General features: G+C 31.4%; 1 protein-coding gene across 2 annotated transcripts in view; it reads right to left on the bottom strand.

The window, feature by feature from the left end:
- The window catches only part of LOC129799020 (protein apterous), a 107799-nt gene that overhangs the window by 74452 nt on the left and 8837 nt on the right, over window positions 1-24510 (bottom strand). Inside the window, exons 2-3 of one of the 2 annotated variants that reach the window (XM_055842608.1) lie at window positions 4658-4851; window positions 4339-4594 (exon numbers count right to left, since the gene is read on the bottom strand). In XM_055842608.1, the coding sequence (XP_055698583.1) occupies window positions 4339-4594; window positions 4658-4851 (450 nt within the window). The remainder of the gene's footprint in view (window positions 1-4338; window positions 4595-4657; window positions 4852-24510) is intronic. The other variant, XM_055842609.1, reaches the window with a different exon arrangement.

Genomic DNA, 24510 nt, shown 5'->3' with positions numbered 1-24510 from the left:
ATTAACAAACTTAATTGAGATAATTATTTATACAAAGTTGAATCTTTCGTGCTGTCTCTTGAAAAATGGCTCAGATTGAGTTGGCCCCTTGTAATTTCCAAGGAGCGAATTGTAGTGATTTTTCAAGGTATACACTGCTGGCAATAATCATAGCTCCACTTTTTCATACTGGAAAAACTTTGAAAAAAATTTTTTTTTAGAAAAAAATAAAAAGATCATTTGAAGGTATTTTCATACCGATATGAAAAATTGCCATTTGAATTTCATACCGTTAGAACTGTGAGTACTGTGATAGAATTTTTATCAAAATGGCGATTTTCAGGTGGCAATAATTATAGCTCCACTCAATAAATTTGGCTCCAGGGTATTTATTTTCAATCAGTGAAGGTAAATATCTTTTAGTAATTTAATTAATAACTTTATTAAGCTAATTAGTATCATTTTTATAAAGTTTTTCATGAATTTTGCTGAAATTTTGTAAGGAAAATGTTTAATGAACAAAAATATGGGATTAATTAGGGTCTTGAAAGGGATGGAAATTGACAACCAAAGAATTTCCATAAAAATGACAAGATACTATCACCTTTCATCCGAATTTGTACATATAGCCGACTTATATGCATTTTAAACCACTCTCAGGGCTAAAAATCTTCTTTTGTTAGAGGCAAAAGTGTGCAATTTTCCGTGTTAGAGTCGAAAAAGACAAGTTTTCTTCCAAAATTTGATGTAAAACAATGCTGACTGCTTATTCTCATCATGTCCTGTTGATTCTGCCCCAAAACAGAATTCCAAGTGACTAAGAGGGTCTTCAGAATACTGAAATAAAAAATTATCAAAAAGAAGCTTATTGTAGTTTGATGAATAGAAGGTGTTTTACGTCATTTAAGTGGTTTAAAATATTTTTTTCAGACAGAAAACAAGTTAAGACAAGACCTATCAATTTTTTTATTCGAAAAAAATAATTTTGTACCTCTTAAATTAGGTAAAACACCTTCTGTTCATCAAACTGCAATAAGCTTATTTTTGATAATTTTTTATTTTAATATTCTGAAGACCCCCTTAGTCACTTGGAATTCTGTTTTGGGGCAGAATCAACAGGACATGATGAGAATAAGCAGTCAGCATTGTTTTACATCAAATTTCGGTAGAAAACTTGTTTTTTTCGACTCTAACACGGAAAATTGCACACTTTTGCCTCTAACAAAAGAAGATTTTTAGCCCTGGGAGTGGTTTAAAATGCATATAAGTCGGCTATATGTACAAATTCGGATGAAAGGTGATAGTATCTTGTCAATTTTATGGAAATTTTTTGGTTGTCAATTTCCATCCCTTTCAAGACCTTATTTAATCCGTTATTTTTGTTCATTAAACATTTTTCTTGCAAAATTTCAGCAAAATTCATGAAAAACTTTATAAAAATGATTCTAATTAGCTTAATAAAGTTATTAATTAAATTACTAAAAGATATTTACCTTCACTGATTGAAAATAAATACCCTGGAGCCAAATTTATTGAGTGGAGCTATAATTATTGCCACCTGAAAATCGCCATTTTGATAAAGATTCTATCACAGTACTCACAGTTCTAACGGTATGAAATTCAAATGGCAATTTTTCATATCGGTATGAAAATACCTTCAAATCGTCTTTTTATTTTTTTCTAAAAAAAAAAAATTTTTCAAAGTTTTTCCAGTATGAAAAAGTGGAGCTATGATTATTGCCAGCAGTGTATTAAGTCACGTGCTATAAATTATATGCAATAATACTGTTAAGACTATAGCTCTAGTCCAATGGTTAAAGCGGTTAAACCCCTGGTTGGTATTTGAATTTACGACATAAATGTCCCTAGGAACGGCGCCGATTTCGCCTAAGAACGTTCCTGGTGTTAGACTATGAGTTACCCGTTGGGGAGGGATATTGTAAAGAGGATTAGTATCAAGAGTTATTCAATATTTTCAATTCAATATATTTCTCCTCAAATAATGCTTGGTTGCAGCTGCCGCCGACTTACGGCGACCGATCTCATCAGGTAAACGGCAGAAACCCTGAATCACAGATCGTTTAAGCCAAAAATTTATAAAAGTTTTACAATTTATGTTTACAATTACAATTTAAATTGCTGATGAATGGCTATCGTTGCGTGAGGAAGGGGCAACAGAAGCAAGCATAATGAGGGATGATGAGTATCAGCTTGGCCAGAAAAAGGCACGTGTCGCTAGGAATTCGTGAAGGTGGGATAATAGGTTTTAGTTATGCCGAAAATAGATACAGGCTGATCCTTGAGAATACTTAGCTCGAAAAATTTAGCGGTAGAACATCAGCCCAGAGAATTAAGTATCAAGGATTTATCATTTTCAGCGTAAATTTCTACAAGGGGTAAATAACTGTGCCGCCAACGGTTCATTAGAGTGCCGATCTTTTGTAAAAATTGTGCCAGTCTGCACAATTTTGTGTGCACAATTTGTGTCGATGTCGTGCCAGTGCTGCCAATTCTGCAGAACTTCCGCGGAAAGATCACTGTTTCCAGTACGATACATAAAAATTTACCAGCTGTATGTAAGAAATTTATAATCTTACACGAGTTTAACCCTTTAAGGACGATTGGGTCACCCGTGACCCATAGAGAAAATAATTTTTCCTGACTATCTGAAGTTATTTCTTTCTAATGTTTATACATAATCATGAAGTAGAAAGATGTAGGAATCTAGGATATTTTTTGCAAATCTCCAGCTATTTGCTATATAAAAAATATTTCAGCTCAAAAATAACGAATTTTGAAATTTTCACGTTGATGCTTGAATTTTAATATTTTTAATATTTCTAATTTTTTTTTAAGCAAAAACCTCTTGGGACTAGAAACTACAATAACTATACATAATATATCCCAACAAAGTAAAAATTATAGTTTATTGGTATTTTCAGGAAAGCTTCATAATTTTCATTGGTCATATATGACCTTATCGTCCCTAAAGGTAAAAAACACCGAATTTGTCTCTAGTGGATTTTCGAAGATTTGAGGTTAGACTGTTTCATGTTTTTGTTTATGTGTACGCAAAATAGTTAATTATTCGTATAATATTGTGTGATATATCAATTAGCTGAGATTTCCCAGTGCAATACTGACTGAAGAAGGTAATATTTTGATAATTTATAAGATACTTCTGCGTCTATGTTGTAAATTCATAACTTTTTCCTCTTGTACATGACTTCAAAAATGGAAAAAAAAAATTCATGATCAATGAACCCGAAATCATCCACATATTATACCCGAAAGATAGCGATGATGCCGAGAATCTTGTCCTGAACGAAAGCGACATAATATATTTGGAACAAGACGTGTATGAAGTGGACTTTGAAGTCTTCATCGAAAACGTATCAACTCCGGAAGAACTCCCAGATCCACAGCAATGTGCAACTGTCCGTCTTAAATTCCCAGAGACAAGCAACATTGCACCTACCCATTACCATAAAACATCTTTCGAAGAAAACTGTAATACATTACATAAACAATAATACATTTGTTCATAAAAATTATTGTTTTTCTGTACAAGTCTTCAAGAGTCTTTGAGACCAAAAATTGAATGAGATTTTTTAAAATTAATTTTTGATCGTTTTAATTTTTACTCGTACTCTAAGTAACACTTTTTATTATTACAAATATATTCAAGTTATTTATCTTTCAAAAATAACAGAGCAAACGAGTAAACAAGTCGTCTGGAAAATTTTGTGTTTTTTTTTACCTTTAAGGACGATTGGGTCATATATGACCCATAGTTTTCCAGGACTCCTAGGTATGGGAAAATTTCTTTTTAACCGTAAATCTCTTATCTAGGCTAAAATATCGAGGGAAACTTGATTTCGTTGAATTTCGCTCAGCAGAAAGCTTTTCGTCCTTAAAGGGTTAAACGAATGCTATACTTCATAAGAGCGAACTGATATTTATATCTGTCGATTCTTCACTAAAATCGAGCCGATTTACCGATTTTGGTAATTATAAAACCGATCTGTCGATTTGCCAAATTGTAGCGATCTGTCGATATTTATCTCCAGATCTGCATAATTTTGCTGATCGCAGCTCACGGTTCACTCTGAGAGCCAATTATTCGCCCCTTGAATTTCTATTAAATGTGTACACTTTGAATACTGAAACACTTCTTAAGTTAATGATCTTCTCATACGGAAGGAGCACTCAGATCTTCCCATTACGTTCCCCTTTGACGGATCTAACAAAATGTAAAAAAAACATGTCTCAAAAATATTGTTTATTATGAAATTAGAACAGTTAAGCCATAAAGCTAAGCCCTAGGTCTGAAGCCCATATACTAGCCTGTATTATTACCTGTATCAGCTGACCACATCCGGCGCAGTCGTCAGGATTGGAGGAGGGAACATCGGAGGAGGATTCTGGACTGCTGGGAGCGGATGGTTCCGCTTTCAGCTGCAGATACTGGTCGGAAATGGTTGTGGATCCTGCGCTGGCTCCACCACCGCTCCCAGTTGGCACACTTGTGCGTTCCAGGCATTCTTTGGGCAAGTCTGTGTAACTCAGGGAGGCGTCTTCGAACAGACCACCGTGCTCTGGGGATTTGTAGTTGCTGCAGAGATGAGAGACAGAGATGAGGCATTGCTGTGGGCAGGAGAATTAAAATTCATCCTACCTGCGACATGAGTCTGGATAGACTGTGTTTGGTCCAAAGGGCTTCCCAATGTGCTCGCAGGGCTCCAGGCAGGATGCACAGGGTCTATGGAGTGGATGGTTGTTGTTCCTATTTGTACATTGACCACCTATCACGGGTGTTGGAAGTGTGGGACTTCGTTCCCTCGTCGGCCCAAAGAATCTTGCGCTCTGCTGCTATATATGTTTTTTTTTTCGTTAAGAGGAAAAAAAGGGAGAATATGCAAATATAAATTGATAATTTCAACATACATTAAAAAGTAATTTGCCACGGTAAAAATAACATTGGGGTCCGATAGAGCAAAAATTATAAAAGCCGTGGGCTTTTCTGAGGAGACAAAGTAAATTTCCGTGCTGACTTTCCTCAAAATCGTCGGCAGAATTATTAATGCATTGGGTTGCGGAAAGTTTAATATGAAATTAGGATAAATGTGCCATCAAAAAGTATAATTAATGTGGCTGCAATTATTTATATTGCGATATGATGATATAATAAATAACCTCATGCAAGACACGGTAGTTGAATCAAGACGAAGCTCAAGTAAAGCCGAAAAGGATCTCAAGTGCATTTCTTATTCAATTATCGCATAATTGCGTATATTCACGTTATTATTGAATTATGTGTATCTGTGAGGTCTTTTACTCACATCACATGAGAAATACCATCCATTTCACCTTCGTGTGCATCAATCTAAAAGATAGATACATTTTAAATGTGAAAATTGTGTAATTTATTGAGAGCAAATGCACTAAACTTTCTTATCACTTTTTCTCTCCACAACCCCATGTAACTCCCCCTTTAGCATTGATAGCACGACTTGCAAAAAGCCGATGAGCTAAAAACATGTAATGCACTTTTGACTAAGATAACCATGTCTAGGTAACTAATGAATTCCATTCTCCATCATAAATTATTTTAAGATGGAAATGGTTAAATTAATAAAAATATGAATTTTTATATATTAAATCATACAATTCGTTGTACAAAAACAAAAACTTTCCAGTCGCTTTGCTACAGCAAGTACAGGCTTGTATTTAGTTGACTGAGAAGCATGGCACAAGCACATAATCATAAATATTTATTAAAATATGGAATTAAATATGTATTTATTATATCAGTGGAATTATTTTTATGAATTATGGCAGGTACAGCGAAATAAGAAACAAACAAAAAAATATATATTTATATAGAAGCACCAAAGGTTCTTTTTAATGTAATGGTAGTTCATTCAGGTTTACCTTGCGAGGAATTGTCAGTTGAACTAACACAATATGAATGAAAATAAATCGCTTAGTATTTTGTTTAGCTGGTAAATATGAAAATAATTTCACATAAAGAAAATATATGTAAATAAAATAATACGTCTAAAAAAATACAAAATGAGCAGTAAAATATTAATTTAGGTCATTAAAAAACGTAAATGTTTTTAAATACAGTAGAGCCTCGCTATAGGCCATATTTGGTTCCAGATTTGACACTTGGGTCGCACTATAGTCCATGTCATTTTTTAAAATTATCGACGACTTTTAGTCTTGAAATTGCTCGACGACTTCCACTTTCTTTGCGATTGTGGTACTTGTCCTCGCTCTCTTTATTATGGATCACAATTATCACAAATACTCAATAAAGTTTGCCAAAAATATTAAAATAATTATGACATGCATGTATGCATGTCGCGTACTAAAAAGCATAACCTAACTTAAAATCAGTGTTTTGAAATCAACGGTCGATAAATTGTGAACTATAGAGCGATGGCCTAGAGCGGGGTTCTACTGTATGAGTGAAATTTAAATCAAAATTAAGAAGACAGTTTAAACTTGTTTTTTAGCAGTAAGGAAAATTATATAATATATAATCCCATATCCAGATCTCATAAGATTTTTTTGTGTTTAGGTCAAATAATTTATGAAATTTTGCGTACGTAAATTAAAGGCAAAAGAAATTTTATTTTTATTTGGAACTAAAGTGAACATAACTTTGATGCTATTGAACTGACTTTATTCCTCCCTAATACGGGCGTCAGACCTGAGACATAGGCATATGACTTAACTGGTCTAATTTTTTTAATAATCAAGAATTTTTGGAAAAATTTAACTTAGGATTGGATTATTGAGAACAAATGATTTATTAGAATTTTGAATGAGCAATAAAATTAATTGCTATTTAGGATTTTGAGACGTTAAGAACGGAATCTGGGCTAAACCTTTAGTCTGAAGATCGCTTTAGAGAAGTTTATAAGGACCAAGAATAAATTTATGCAGACTTTGCAAAACTCACGAATACTTTACGCTAGGATACAGGAAAACGGGTGTATTTGTGATCCAGTTTTGGAGAAAAAATTGTTTGTAAATATTCGTGAATTTATATTGGGAACTCATGAAATGCTCGTAAATTGTAATGCCCAACGCACAATAACTTTTGTTTAATAAACATGTTTTTGACATTTCAATGAGAGTGAGTGAGATCTAGATCTAGTCATCTCGCTCATTCTCATGGGAAATTTTGAAAACATGTTTACAAACAAAAATTATTGTGCACTGGGCATAATAACGCAGAAAAAATTTGTATTTTTTGACAAATACTGTTCATAATCATTTGACGAGAATATTTTTTCAAACATCGATTTATAATATTTTTGTTCGACTAACAAAACCTTACGAACAAATGATGAAATTTTACGAACGTTTTTATTTAAATGTTCTAAATATTTATTTCAAATTTTCCCGTGATTTTTCTAAAAAAATACCTTTGAAGCATTAAATTTGTTTGTACTTTTAAATATTGCGTATAGCAAACATCACATTAAATGTTTTAAAAGAAAGAGGTTTAATTGTATAACCATGTATTTCATAAAATATATATTTAATATTTAAAAAGTTTATCATGAGGATCATGAATGAGCATCTTTTTACATAAAAAGAATTCAGTGCTAAATTTATAAAATACTGCAACTCAGAAAAATATCTCAAATTTTCTTTACTTTTCCCATAATTTCCAAATAAAACAAATTTTGTGAAAATTTACAAGCCAAACTTTCTCATAAATGATTTTTAAATCTTTGGTAATTTTATTGAGAAAATAATGAAAGAAAAAACAGACAAAATAAATAAAATTACTCAGTGTCTATAAAAATGTTTGCCTCATTTTAATTACAAATTTACTGCAATTTTTATCTAAGAATATTTTCACTAAGTTCGAGAGAATAAATTTACATAATTAAAAACCAGAAGTTTCTTTTTAATAGCAAAGTTTTTTTCTCATAAAATGAATGTTGTTTACAAAATCAAGAAAATTCTCCTTTTACTTCATATATTTTATATACTCCTTTTAATGGAATAATATAAAAGTAGTCAAATTATTTATAGATGAAGCTTATTTAAGCGATTAAGTATAATAGTCTAGCTAACAAAAACAATAAATACGATAAAGAGTTCCAAGATTACAATGTATTGCCAAATATTTTCTTGGTCCTAATTTCCCATGAGCTTGAGACTTGCCGTTACTACAATACCAAAATATTATGTTTGAATTGAGAAATACTTATTATTTATTCTTAAAAAATTTTATTATTCATTGCACAATAGTTATTTTATTTATTTATTTTGAGTGGGCGCGGGTCGCACCGCCCAAGAGCTGAACGCTCTTACCAATTGCACCACGGACCATCCTCATTGCAAAATAACTTCTTGAAAAGTCAAATGTTAAAATTAATCAGTTTTAATTTTTACTGATCAGCTCGAATATTTCTACTGCTCATTTTTATTTTTTTACTGACCTTTCCTTTTCCTTTTTACTGACCATTCTTAATTATTTGCTGATCATTTTTTTTAATTTTTTACTAATCAACTCGAATATTTCTACTGATCGATTCAAAGTTTTCTCTGACCAAATTTAACTTTTTTACGGAATATTACGAATTATTTGCTGATCAAATTTAATCTTTTGTTGACCACTTTTAATTTTTTACTGCTCATTTATTTTTTCGATTTTTTCCCAATTATTAAATAGTTTCAATTAAAATTTGTTATGCATATCTCTCAGACTTAGTTTCCCTTTTTCTTGTATTGTTTTGCATCTTTGTATAGCATTTTTATTGCTTTTCGACTATAACTAATCGGTGGAAAGGCTGAGTGAATGCCCTGAGAAGATTTTAGGTATGGCATCATAAATAATTTGAATACATAGATTTGTTAATATAAACTAATGAAAATAATTCATTAAATTATTACGGTTTATGTTATGAACAATCTTGATATTTCAGATGTAGTTTTTAAAGCTATTTCTGATCACTTTATATGTTTCTTACTGACCAAAAGAGAATATTTTACAGACCACAAAAGTTTTTTGTTTTCTACTTTTTCAAAGAGACCTACAGATTATTTTTTGGAATATGGATACCTCAATTCTTTTTTAAGGGTTTTATTTTCTTTTGTCCCCAAGGCAATATTACTTCATATTAAACCCTATAATATTAATGGCTAACAAAGAAAACTTTAACTTTGCAAAAATATCAATATTTATTTCGACTGAAGTATATCATAAAGTTGAAAATCTTATCTGGGAGGTTGATTAATACAACTAAACGAAACAAATACGATTAAAAAATCTGATACAATAGCAATATCGAACCCAATATCTCTAAACACTGGAGAGCTAACATTTTATTTTTCAATCACGTAAATAATATTCGTGCACATAAACTTGGTGGGTGGTGATATATAAAACAAAGACCAACATTCCAGATAAATTTATTTTCATCATGGAGAGAGTCAAGTCAAAGTTTCACAATTGCTTGACCCATTGTTTCACGAAACCACACTTGGGCTATATCAACAGGTGTTTATAGGTTCTTTGAATTTAAAATCTCATGATTGGGTGTTGATTTGTGATCATTTGAGGATAATCCAGGTGATTTACATGAAAAGCATTGAGACAAGATCCAAATGGTGAGATTAACAGTCAATTGAGAGTGAAAAGTGGCTAGTCTGAGCTAAAGTGACGCCTGTTACACGATTTTCAAATTAATTTGATTTAAAGTAGCGAATTTTAATTGTTCGATCATGAGTTATGTGTGATCAAGATACTTGAGAGGCACGATCTTTGTCTAGTTGCGCAAAGTGGGTGTAAAATGAGTATTTTCGTAAAGGATCTCAAGAGGTTATTGCTAGTATACACTGAGAAAAATTGGATAGAACAACTTACCAACTCACACAAAAAATTCTATTGACCTATTCAATATTTTTCTTAATTTGTAATTTTTTAAATGCAAACTTTAAAGTAAGAAAACTTACTAATTCTTTTTTAGATTTTAGTAACGATGACTAAGCTACGATTTTACTATATGGATATTAGAATTCATTATTCGTTTAGCAACTCTTACTATATTTCCAACAGTCTCAACTATTATTTCAATGCAGAATTAATTTATTAAGTTGAATTTAGAATGAATTATTTTTTCCTTTAGAGTTCCTTATTTACACCTATTTATTACTAATCATCCTAATTATTATTTGGTCTCTAACCCATTTTGCTTTTGTGATGTGTAAAGATGTTTTCTCAATGTTGACGAATAGGACTAGAACTGAACATTGGACGTCATAATAAAGAGCTTCCTATAATCCATACTTATTATTCACGTACGTCAAGAATATTGCCATTTATAATTACTAAATTTAACCTAAACTTAACATAGTAAATTTAATTTAGAAATAAAATTTTTTTAAAAGTATTTTTTTTCTAAAACAGTATAATATTTGCAAGAGAATTTTGGAAAACCAATTGAACCGTAGACGAACGATATTTATAACGTTTAAAACGAAGAGAACCATACTACAACGAAATCTTCAAGACAAAATATACTTCAAGGTGACACTTTGAAGAAGAAATGCACCCAAATGCGAAATATTGAACACAAAATGTTAAAGAGTAAATACTTGAAGGTGAATTGTTATGGCTCCCGCACACCTTTTAGATCGGTTAAATTTCATAAAATCGAAATTCACGTCCCTTTCTTTCTCAATGGATTTGCATAAGTCTATCTATCTTTTTCGGTCTCAAAATTCGATTGAGCTAAATTTAATTTGGTGAGATGTTCAAAGGAAGAAGAAGAATCCAAAAGACTGGAAAGACATATGCAATCTTTGAGAGAAAAAAATGATGTGAATTTCGATTCCATGAAATTTTCCCGATCTAAAAAGTGTGCCAGAACCATTATTATGGCTCAGGCGACTCAGGCACATCTTTTAGATCAGGAAAATTTCATGAAGTCGAAATTCGAATGACTTTCTTTCTCACGCGCTTTGCATATGTCTATCTCATTCTTTCGCACTTCAAATTCGATTGAGCTAAATTGAATTTGTTGTGATAATTGGAAGAAGAAGAAGAGTGCGAAAGAATGAGATGGACATATGGAAAGCGTCTGAGAAAGAAAGGGATGCGAATTTCGACTTCATGAAATTTTCCAGTTCTAAAAGGTGTGCCGGAACCAAATGAACTCGTAGGCGAATTGTTAAAAACAGGAGCCTCTTGACATTTCATTTTTCCATACGTTTTTGCATAGAGGCACTGAAGACTATTGGCAAGTTTCTTTCTAAAGAGAATTGACTTATCAGACTGATATAATTCGAAATCTTGCATTAAAAGCTATCTAAAAATACATATTTCATAATGTTCGCAAAAATTATACAAGAACTACGAGCAAATTTTTTTAAGTCGCGGTGCAATAGCTGCAAAATTTTTACAAGGAAAAGTGAAAAGTAGCTCCAATTTTTATTAGGCTTGATGGGCCCCTGGTTAAAAACCTAATAAACTTAAAGGCAAATTGTTGAAGACATTATGAACTCGGAGGCAAAGTGTTAAAGACGAAATGTACCCTTATGCCGGCTTCAGACTGGAGGTTTAGCCCAGTCTCCGAAGGTCTCAAAAATCTAAATAAATTTTTTTTTTATTGATTTTTCAAAATCTAATGAATTTGCCCTTATAATCCAATCCTAAACAACAATTTCCTAAAAAAAAATCGTGCATGGAATTAGAGGAGTTAAGCCAGATGGCTAGGTCTTAGGTATGAAGCCCGTATAAGTCAAAATGTTTAAGATTATTGAACTAAAGACAAATTCTTAAAGACCACTTATAGTTGTAGACGAAATGTTGAAAATCAAATGAACTCGAAGGCAAAGTGTAGAAGACAAAATGTACCAAAGTACGAAATACTGAAAAAAAGTCAACAATACAATATCTACAATCCTAGGATAATTTCAACCCTAAAAAAAATATCTAAATACCTACATAAATTGTAAAAACTACCCTCCAATTTTTTTTTAAGTGTGCAAAGCATTGAACGCCCAAGTATATTGAGGTAGTTTTAATTGAGTTAAGGAGAATCTTGGGAGAATCCTTTTAAAAAATATATTTTGATGATCATGAAGATCATGATCAAAATGAAATAAAGGTGAAGATGAAGTGAGAATGCGAGAAGAAGTGCAATCATCACGACCGACGGGAGAAGTTGACTACATGGATGGTTGAATTTAGGTGCTCATTGACACTTTAATTGGTGAATGAAGCGGGTTACCGAAGAGTTAAATGATCACTCATCGATCATTGTGGCTCGATGGGAATGCAGGAAGACAAAACGACAATTGTTGTTGTGAAATGATCACCTCATCATCGTCAAGCCATGTGGATGCATTTATCATTGGACAAATAACACGAATTTTGAATCTCGTCTCAATCTCTGGTGACTTCCCATCCAATTGTTCAGTGAAGCATACACGAGAGGAGTGATCACATTAACTTCTTCAGCATTGCAGTGTTGTCATTTTCAGTTCCTGCCAAGATTTCATGGATGCACGAGCGGGGCAAAAGAACTTGGCAAGAGATACCCAAGGTGGAGAAATCACGGCGCCAAGTAATCTCCCTCCTTTTCCCCCGTAATCGCTCATGCTGTCCAAATAGCAAATACTCAAGATCTCTTATCGCTTCGTCGCTCATCCAGGAGTCTTCAGTGTTGGAACTTTATTTTATAGAGAATTTCTTCACGCTGAAATTCAATGAATGAATTTTTTTATCTTACTGAATCATGTGTATATAGGTATTTTATACCTCTCCACCTTGTCTTCGATCATTTGAGATTTAGCGTGTTGGACATCGGACATGATCATGATGGTATTATGATGGATCTGTGCTGGAAACATTTCATATTATCCAAAACACTGTGGCAGAAGATGAAGAATGAGGAGGAAATACAGATGATCTGATTTTGATTGTAAGAATGAGCATGGTCCAAGAGGTGAAAAAGAGATCCCTCTTGACCAGACTTTTGTTTTACCTTCTCCCCATCATCGGACAATTGACACAAGATCATCAATCAGAAACCCACGAGCATTTCTCTTTAAAAAAAAAAAAGAAGCAACTCCTATAATCTCTCAATCTCTTCCATGGATTGAAAAGGACCCAAAATATTGTAAGCAAAAATGTAACTTCTTAATCTTATGGAGATCACTTAACAAATACACCATGGAAATCATTTAAAATTCAAGAGAATATAATTTGTTGTGACACCATGCGATCGTAGACATTAATTGAATATTCATGAGATATATGTAATTTTATTGTGTTAATTTCCATATCACAAATTTATTGGCTAAAGGAATTTACTCAAATTCAATTAATTAACTCATCAATTAAATCGTCAGAACCCTTTGAACGTTTTCGGAAACTTATGAAAATCAATTATTCTTTTGTAACAGGAGGATTAAAGTGTGAAGAGAAAATAAATTTCTTGTGTATATTGAGTGATATTCTACGATGACTATCGTAGAAATGAATAAAGATAGCAAAACGTGATTTTGTTGGAACCTAAAGTGTTTCAAATAGTCCATTATAAAGAAAATATATATTAGAAAAATACTTACAAATTGTTTTACACTGTTAGAAATAGGAGAAAGCGCGCTACCTTCGGACGACTCAAGCTTCGAACACTTCGAACAATTCATTTTTTTAATCTGTTTTAAATTAGTGAATGAGCCACTGCACTGATGAAATTTATTAAGAACATATACTGAGAAAAAAAAAGAGGCTACGATTAACTTTTTTTGTCATAACTTTAACACTTTTCGGGTGTAAAAATATATCAACATTTTTTAATGTTGATTTTACATCTTTTGAGGGTAAAATCAATATGAAAAAAGGGTAACTTTAACCCCTAATACACCTAAAAAGAGTAATATTTACGCCGATTTCGAATCAATACTGTAGGGTAAAATTAACATTTTCGGAATGTTATTTTAACTTTTTCGGATTTCTCTCAGTGTAGAAAAAAAGCGAGTTGTCCGAAGCTGGAATTGTGCGAAGGTAGAACGCTTTTCTCTAGTAACGTGACATTATTGTTAAGAGTCTCACCAATAGTAGTTCAATCAACGAAAATTCTTCTAAATTTTGTAAAAATAACCTGTCGACAATATTACAGAAGCCAACAGTTCTTACAAATAAAATCTACAATCAAATGGTAAGAACATCTTAACATTACAACGCTCAATTAGGTTTCAAAAACAAATCGAAAACAAAATCTAGAATTTTTAAATATATCATTTAAAAAAACTTTTTCATGCTAGGATTGTAGAGCACGATTCTTTTGTTTAATTGCGACAAATAATATAAACACAGTAATTTTTTTCAAAATTCCTAAATTAATTTTTAATTTCTTGGATCTATTCAAAGAGAAAGCATGATAAAATGCTAGAAAATAACATTAGGCTATTTGCTGACCTTTTAATCCATCTTAGTTCACAACATCAAATTGACCTTTGCATCAGAGCCAGACGGATTTATTATGTTTGTTATTTTTCTGGCTGTTTCAGTCTCACTGCTATTGCTTTTTCCCTTATCAATTCCACAATATTCAGCGTGCCTCCAAAGAGGCTAGAAAAAAATTATGAATTATTTTAAATGTGTAAGATTCTATAAGAATAAGAAGGCAAAAAATAGACGACAAACTTTTGAAAAGGGAGTTCATTTCGGTTCAAACAAGCTCCAAATGATAAGAAAATTCATTTGAAGAAATTGTTATTATTTCCAATTTGAAAATTTATCAAGTTGTCTCTCATTTTTTTCCCTCTCTGGCTTTCATCTCAGTGAAAATATGGAGTTGGTTGTTGTGAAGAACACCGGCTTTACGCAACTTTTACTTCAAGCGAATTTTTTTTTTCATAAACAACTCTGTGCAAGTGTTTTCAAAAATGGAATTAACATTCTTCTCTCGTCTTTTCCCAATGATAAGAAAGTTATATGAATTTACAGTCTTTATGCTTAAATCAACTAAAAGCTGTTTTACTTATTTTCATAGCCCAGCTAGTTTAAATTGTTAATAGTTTTTGTTTTGGAAATGTGTATTTTCACTCTTTCGTATAAGCATACCATCCTTAAAAGAGACAGCAAAGCGTCCCAGCTTTGAGGAGTGCTCAAAGCTTTATATCGGTTGACTATCGATTTAAACAGGTTCATAAATTACAAGAAAATCATCTCAAAAATTTTAATTATTAATAAATTGGATTTCATTTTAAGAATAAATTTTAATTTATACTCAGTCCTGAAATGATTTTGGAGCACTTAAACATTTAGCTTTCGGAAATTCGATGTCGAAAATTTTTTCAGTCATAGGTACAGTGGCGACAAAATAAATAGCACAGTTTCGGACACTGTAATATATGCTCTGTTTTCGAAAAATTATGCTTTTAAATGATGAAAGTAATAATAATAAATGAACTTGCATATAAATACAATTTGAATATGAAGAAAAAACCTGAAAGCTCTATCAAGAAATTTAGTACGATCAAAAAATTCTTGAAATAGCACATATTAAGAGGACAATATAAATAGCACACTCTATAACAAGTGATAGTTTTCGGCTTCTACTGCAATTAACAACTTACGAGTTCTATTTGAAAATTTAATTTGGATTAATTAGTACTTAGTTAAGTAACTTTTGAAAAAAATGAGCATTTGACAACGAAAGATCATTAAAGAAATCAGAATTTGACACTTTTCTAATGTGATTGTATTTCATGTAGTGTGGATATCTACTTAAAACATTTCCAAATTAGTCACATTCGAGAAGTTTATCTTGTGATCAATCTTTTCCTTTAAATTCAACAGGATTGAGGGCCTTAGACCGTCCTGACCATTCCAGAAGGTCAATTTTGTTCTGATTGAACCAGTTTAAAAACTCTTGGCAGTGTGTTTTGAATCATTAGCTTGGTTAAAACTTAAAAACCAAAAGTAAATTCTTTTCGATGTTAAAGTACATGTATTGTCCAAAGATATCCTTGTAAACAAATTGGTTTATATTGCCTGACTATTCCATATACCAACCATACGACACTTCCCAAAATGTAACCCCATACTTAAAATCACCACCACTAAGTTTTACGTTCTCAGTTATGTATCAAGGACAAAATTGTTGACTTTTGGGACATCTAATATTTTGTTATGGCATATCCTGTGATATTAAACAGGAATACATCTGTTCAAAGAATATTATTCCAGAATTACAGGTCCTTCTGCATATGCTCTTTAACAAAAATCAAACAAAAGGTACGTCTGGTAACACTTCTAAACCGGGTATTTTTACATAATTGGCTTTCAGTAATGCTCACATCAGTCACTTTTTCAAATTATGTTCAATTTGTTCCTTTATTTTCGGAACGGCGGCAAATAAATTCAATTTTACTATACGAACAAAAACAGAATCTTCTCTAGAAATCGTAATTCTTCCTCGAAATTTTCGAGTTTTTGCGTGATTTGTAAGTCTGATCATAAAAAATATTGAATTAATGGTTATCTTCCTTGAACAATATAATTTACAAAAAAAATCTTCCTTATCCTAAACTATTTTACGTAAAGTCTGGAAATCTGCACCAAAGGTTCTATTTACATGATTTTTCAGTTCTCATAACTTTATTTTACGAAAATTTGTGGCATTAATGCTTATAAATGATGAACAATACAGAAATATAATGAATTTTAAAATAAAAGTAAATTTCAGGTAATATTTTTAGAGAAAATGAAAACAAATATTAAATAATTATCATTTTTATTTATAATGGGCATTATATTTTCTAAAAAATAAAGCATGATCAGGTATAAATATTGATATAGTATCATAAAATATCAAAATAGGAAAATCGCTGAAGGCCGCGGAGGCAGCCAAAATTCCCAACGTCAAAATCCCGAACGCCAAAATCCTGAAAGGGCCAAAACCCCGAAAGCCAAAATCCAGAATGTTCAAAATCCTGAAAGGGATGAAACTTATATGGAGGATATTGTGTAGAATAATTTCCCAAGACACAGAAAATTTCTGTTTGCCTCCAGCAAGCGCGGGTGCAATCCTGGGAGTAGCTATGACACTTTTAAGAATTTGGAATTTTGGCTTTCGGGATTTTGGCCCATTAAGGATTTTGGCTTTCGGGATTTTGGTGTTCGGGATTTTGACTTTTAAGATTTTGGCTTTCGGTATTTTGATCGGGACCTATATGGCCGAAATATTCACTTGAGTTACCTCAAACACATACCCGAAAATAAAAGAAATCGTAGGATCCGTTTTCGAAATAAACCAAAAAAATATGGTTTTGGTTTATATCGGTTATGGTTCGGTTCGGTTATTTCGGTTTCGATTTTGGTTTATTTTGGTTGTAAACTAAGAAATATGGTTATCCGAGTGATTAAACTTTAACCTTCGATAATTTAGATGTTGGAAATTTTTTAGATCATAGTTATGTTAGGACGAAATGTTCACCTGGACCATCTCCAGAACATGTTCAATAATAAAAGAAATCAAGGCGCAGTATCGAAATAAAGTAAAAAACATAGTATTGGAGGGGAAGAACAGCGTGGAGAAAAAAGGAAAAAAGCGTCTTAAGGATCACTGAAGACCGGAAGTTGATATCTCTTACCGTTTAAGTTCTAGGCTATGAATTCTGTGATGATGAATTATTCACATGATAAATTCATTGCTCTGAAATCTCCTATTGTAAGGACTTTTTGAAGCTTTCGCAAAAACTTTCATGTGAATTCTTAGGTCCTGAGAGAATTTCACACGACACTTTTTGTGAAGACTTCGCGAAACGCTTACAAAAGGTGATCTAAAAGGTGAATAACTCTGCCAACTTTTGCTAACCAAATTCACTCAATTTTTTTGATTAAAGTTATTAACAATATGTTGTTAAATATTTAACCCCGACAAATATTCTAGTCCCATCGTGTTCTATGATAGGCAAAAACGTCCGATGGATTGAAAGCTTCAACCAATCAAAAAACGCGATTTAACTAAAAAGCTTTTGACATTAAATACTTATTTATGGATATTGCTGAATAAAAATATTAAATATTTTTTTATATATTCTTTGCTAAAACTTCTAAGATGATTTCAAATGATATTAATAGGGTCAATCCTTTTTTTTTAACTTTTATTTAACAATATTTATTGCTTTTAATTGCGGAAAAAGTTATTTCCATCTTATCGAAGTCACTTAACTTAATAATTATTTTTTTAAATTATAACCAATAAATATTTCTCTATTCATTTGCTATATTTTTGAAAGCCAGGGATTTAGAGGCATTTCATCCGACAACATTTTCATTAACGTTTATAGAAAGTTTTACAAAAACTATTGAAGAATATTCGTCTTGCAAAATAAGTTTTTTTTCCAAAAAAAAATGTAAATAGTTTTTATAAAACATCCAAAAAAGTTGTAAAACGTCAATAAAACTTAATTGAATAAAAATAGCACTATTAGAAATACAAGATATGACAAATTTATGCTTGTTATATAGCAAATATGTTAATTTTCTTGTTATTATTTATTGACATCGTTTTTTTGCACGGTTTTTTTTTAACTTTAATACAGGAAACATTACCTTAAAATTTGCAAATGATAATAATTAGAGTCAAACTAAGGCAATATTTTTGTTTAAATTCGCAATAATTTCCAGATTTAAGAAAAAATGTAAAAATGTTCTAAAACCGTTCTTCGGCTGTCATTCATTATAAAAAATTTCCAAGCTTAAATATTTCCCGCCAAATCTCGTGAGAAATGATGCGACAAGTCAACTTCTGCGCATATCTCTCGTCCATTTGTGCCCGTCAGACAAACTCTGTGAAAATATTTTAAAGGTGGGTGGACGGGAGAAACTTGTAGAATAATTTGTACTGTTTAATTAATAATTGCACATTAGTCGCTATTTGTTTCACACTAAATAGACATGCGTTCTACGCCACACTCTCACTCTATGTCGCGATACACGAAATGCGGAAAGACGATGACTCTCGTGATTAGTTTGCCTGCCACTTGTAGGTCGTGAACTCACTCAAAACCTACACTTTTGCCTCGACGTTCCATCCCATTTGTCTACGTGTGGCATTCCACGACTGTTGAAAAAAAAATCTCTGATACTTTTTTTATTGCGTGAATTTTCACAATATTTCATTCCACAATCAACCAGAGTGGTGATTGTTCAAAAGTCACTGGGGTTAAAGATGAAAGCTATTCCAAGTGCTCTTCCCGACACTGCTGGCCGAACAGATGATAATCTTGTCTATATTATGAGGATAAAATATCTATACTTCTGGAATTACTCAAATATTGCTTTAAAATTGCTACCGAATTAATTTGGACAAATTTATTAATGCCATTCATTGAATTGCAAATGCACCTGTTCTTTTTATAGAGCTATTGATGCGTTTGATGGTTTATTAATTTTCTAGATGTCTGTGATATTTATTATGCAAGAAAAGTTGCACTATATTGTAGATTTTATTTCTTCAGACAAGGACTCATGATCGCATCTCACTACCCGGATAGCACAAGGTATATATTATTACAAGCGCAAACCTATAATTGAAGCCATTGTTCATTCTTTCAAATAAGAGCTTTGTTGAAGTTCATGTAATAAGCCCTTAATAAGAACTTATAAGGTCCTTAAGGCCCTTTTTGCAAAAAAAGTGACATCTGTCGGCAAAAATTGGAAATTCAACCTTGGAAATCTTTCCTATCGTTCCCTAAACTTACTATTCGGGAGCATAAATTGCAAATAAAATAGCTTAATATTCTGTTAAAATCTCCCTTTAGCTCACGGTCCGGACATGTGAGCTTGCCAAAAGATTCTAAAAATTAGACAAATTCTGTCACTAGTTCCACAAACGTATAATTCGGGAGTGTATGGTGGTTTGCACTTATGGACGTTATACACTTATAGACAGCGTACAAAAATCTTAAGCTCACATAAAACGGATTTTGAAAAGTCATAAAATTATTAGTTTATAAGGTGATTAACAATTTTTTTTGAATTTTCTAAATCTATTTAATGTAATAACTTAAGATTCTTGCAAGCTATATATAAGTGTATAACATCCATAAGTGTAGATTCCACCCTATAAGGTGCCCCAAAAAGTCTCAAATCCTGATACTTTTGGCCTTGAGCCCAATAAGTTTCCAGGAAGTTGACCAGATTTTGAATTTGAAAATTTGGTAAATGATTTAAAATTTCTGCAGAGGCATTTGAGGAGAACACCCTAATGCCCTAGACACACTTACGACTTAAGCCGAGAGACGACTTAGTGGAAAATTATGGAAATGTGTTTAATCATTATTTCAAATATAATTACGCTAAGCCGTCTCTCGGTTAATCCTCAGGTCTGTCGAGGCCCTAATACCAGATGAAGTTACTTGACCAGAAGCGAAAGTGTTTATTTTTATTGTATATTTTACCTTAAAAAATGCTTGGTCAAAGGTCCTTAATTAAGAACATAATAGGGGAAAGTGCCCATGCTTTGCACGGTCCCATTCTGCATAACGACCAAATTTTTCTATGTTTTTTTTTCTTTTTATAAATGTGACTCATCACATCACGATTTGAAAAACTAGGGGAGAGTGTTCTGCTTTTAAAAAAATATTAAGGAGTCGTACTTATTCAAAAACATAGGAAAAATTTAGTCATTATGAAGCATGGGCACTTTCCCCTACACACTATTAATAAAGGACTTTCACAAAGGTCTTAGGAAGTATCCAAAAATTAAGTTTCAATTAAACCACTTTATTTTTGCAATTTACTGCAAAGCACTAACATTAATTTGAATCAGTTTCAAATATTTTTAAAATTTACAGAAAATTATTCGATACTTTTTCTAAATTTCCACTGTGGACTTACGAAATGTTCCTAAATCGTATAAATGTTATTCGTAACATATAATCACATGATAGGTATTTTTTTATTCTTTTACAAATATTTGTTCGTGAAAATGTTTGTAAACTCACAGAAAAGCGTTCGAAAAATTTTGTCATTCTTTTGTGAAAATTTGCCAGACAAACAAAAATTTATGAACAAATGTTTGTAAAAGAACAAAAAAATGCTCGTCAAGTGATCATATTACGTACAATGTTTGTGAAATTTAGAACTTTTTAGTGGGTTACACGCTTTACGAGCATTTCGTAAACTCCCAATAGGAATTCACAAACATTTACGAACTATTTTATGAAATATTTTTTAGCTGAGATTCTTTAGAATCTTAGCTTTTTTATGTGTCGCACAGGTAAAATCCGACCTCGTCAGATCGGGCTCAAATTTTGGATCTACATGTTTTGACACTGATAGATCACGACGTCCCGTCCGTCGTATAACCACTTCTGGAGAGAGAACGGAAAGAGAAATCGACAAGCGGTTTTCTAACCAAAAATATCTTAACCGGACTGCATTTTTGGTGTTACAAGCACCCCGAGTTGCACACATTTCGAGGTCACCTGTAAAGAATCTCAGCTATCATAAGCTTCTCTGGGTTTATCACTGGTTTTCTGTGTATAGTTGTATGTTTTGTAACTCCTTAAAATTAAGTCATTGAATTAGTTTAATTACTTATTAAGTGCTTAACATGTACTTAATGTGTTATCCAGATAGTTCTATATTTGATGAAAAATATGATTTTAGAAAAACCATTAGGTCAATCTAAACACATAGAGGAAAAGTTAGTTTTTATTTTAAAAATAGTCTTTTCTTCAAAGATTTAAAATCAAATGAATCTATCGGTACTTAATTAAAAATCTTTCAAGTATTATGAACAGGTTCTGAATTAAGCTATCCTACCCTATCGAAAAAGAATCCTTTCATCAGCAAGTTTTCTAGAAAATTTTGTAAATTAAAATATTATAACATATACTTAGTGTTTATTATGGTTTTATGCACTTAAATAGTTTACATTGAGACATTTTCTCCCTATATCTAGTTCGTCGCATATGCAGAGCGCACAAACGCTTCTGTATATCATTTTACGCACTTTACGTCTCAATGACTGTGGAATATGTAATTATTCTTAAATAATTTTAATAGTATATAATTAAAGGTGTAATTACACTTTTAAATACTACATTAAATCACACTCCCCACAGTGGGGCATACATTTTCAATTCTTGGTAATTAAAAAAAAAAGTACAAGCACCAATGCGGTTCTTGCGGTAAAAAAGTCGATTTTTTTTTCAAAGTCCTTTGCATTTTTTTTTCACACTAAATTTAATTTAATACCTCTGGGCCATTGACGATTATCCATGGGTGAATGTTTCTTTTTGTTGCTTCAGATTTACCATATGGAAATTGCAGAAATTGTGAAATATCTGTGAAATTGGTTGACCTTTTTTGATTGTGCACTTCTTGGGACAAATTTGACCACTTTTGTCCAATTACTGGACCAAAAATACGCCTCTTTTTGAGCAGAAGAAACATATAATGATGTCTTTAAGGTGAAATTAGGTTTAAGATGATTTTTTTCCACACTACAAATTGTACTTAAATTTCATCATATTCTTCTATTTGTTTTAATTTTGTCACTTCTTTTCCCACAAGTCGCTAAATCTTTTTATATAAAGTTTCCCAATGCAAATTTGTGTCAAGTATAAAGTCTGACCGAAAAAAAAACAAAACAAAACAAGAAAATGAAAAAAATAAAAGGAATACTGCTTTTTGTCTTAAAAAAATAGCTATTAATCCCTAAAATATTATATAAATCCCATGATTGACTAATAATAGTATGTATATCGAATGGAAATAAATTTAAAAAAAAAACATATTTCAATTTCCTTACAAATGTGCATTTTATCTATAATACGGTGTACAAAAACGTGGTAAAATTGTTCAATTTGCGCAAGGAAAAGAGCATTAAAATGCGCGTAAATTATAGAAGAAATGAGAGCGATTTTTCTTGGAATCACTTTTGCTTTTCAGTATCTCTTTTTAATATTTGCAATAGCATGTGAAGACATGGTCTTTCTTGGAAAAGTATGGCTCTTTTTTTTCCTATAACCAGAATTTTCATCTGCTTGATATGTTTTGAGTTATGATGACGTGAAACAATAGCAATAAATCATATGCTGAGTTCTTTCTCCACTCCATTCATTTCTAATGTAACCAAATAAATAAATTAAATTTCTTAGAGAACTATTCCATGTGAATGCCTCTCATTTCTTGCCTTCAGCCTCTCTTTTTCTCACACATGACGCCAAAATCACACAAATTTATCGACTTGACTCTCGTTGACTCCGAAAGACAAAATAGAAGGAAATGTTAATGTTAAAATGATAATTAATTGATTAATTCTGACTAAATTGTTCATCACGATACTTTACGCTATTTACCATGGCATCAGAATCTTGTAGGATGGCATAAAAGGCCGATTTGTTTGATAAGAATCACCAGAATTTATTGGTAGATTCCTTAATGTGTCATCTTCAGTTCCGGTGTAAAGAAAATTTATTTTCAGAACACTTCGTTTTGTTTAAACATCCTCAGGGAAATCGAAATGCGAGCAAAATTCGTATAAAAATTACTTTCGAGTGCTTTTGAAGCAAGGAACCATAAAAATATCGATAAAAATCAATATTAAAAAAATATTAAACACTATTGCAAGAGACTGCATTAAATTTTCTGCTATTTTATTGCCATTTTATTGGAATTAAATTTATTTTTTGATCAGTTTCCGTTGAGTTTGTGCATTATTGTAATCTTTTTATGCAAAATGATGAAAGGAATTAATTATGTCGATATTTTCTGCGATATATTTAATATCAACTTTCTAAAATTGGTTCTTGATCTTATTATTGAACTTTAAGTGCTAACCTTTCATTATTTCAATGATATTACGATTTCTTCAGGATCGTGATGTTTTTTTTTACACATTTTTTGTCAAAACAGGGCATTTTCAAAATGTTAAATTTGGTCAACAATTTCTCATAATGTTTAGATTAGAAGAAAGCAAAAACGATATATTGTCATTTTGTTATGTGCAAAAAGCGATTCGCATTAATAATTCTTTTCAACATTAGAAAGTTTATCATTTTAATTCTAAATATTAGTAATTTTATTTGAATATCTTTTTAATTAACTAAATTCATTGTTTTGCTAAAGTGTATTTTTTATTAAAAAAAAGGTTAAAAAAATAAAGTTATTTAAAAAAATGTTAAAAAAAAAATCAGCAAGTCTCTTATAATTTAAATGATTTTTTTTCAAAGTTTTCTTTTTTAATTTAATATTCCAATCACTATGTTATGTATGACTAAAATACTCAAAATAATGTTACTATATGTTCGAATTAATCAGATGATTTTTTAAGGTTTACAACTTTCTTGAAAATTTATGTTTCTTAAGGGAAAAGTCATTAACAATAAATCGAAATAAGCAAGAGGAAAAATAAATTGCGAACCCATTAGCAGAATTGACTTTTTAAAATACTCTTATTGTTATTGAGACACTTTAGTACGTTTAAACCTCTAATTTTTTTAACTAATTATATTTAGATGAAA

Source organism: Phlebotomus papatasi, chromosome 1 (assembly GCF_024763615.1).
Source record: "Phlebotomus papatasi isolate M1 chromosome 1, Ppap_2.1, whole genome shotgun sequence".
Classification (NCBI taxonomy): Eukaryota; Metazoa; Arthropoda; class Insecta; order Diptera; family Psychodidae; genus Phlebotomus; species Phlebotomus papatasi.
The sequence above is the reverse complement of the archived record's forward strand: the minus strand, read 5'-3'. Positions and strand labels throughout refer to the sequence as shown.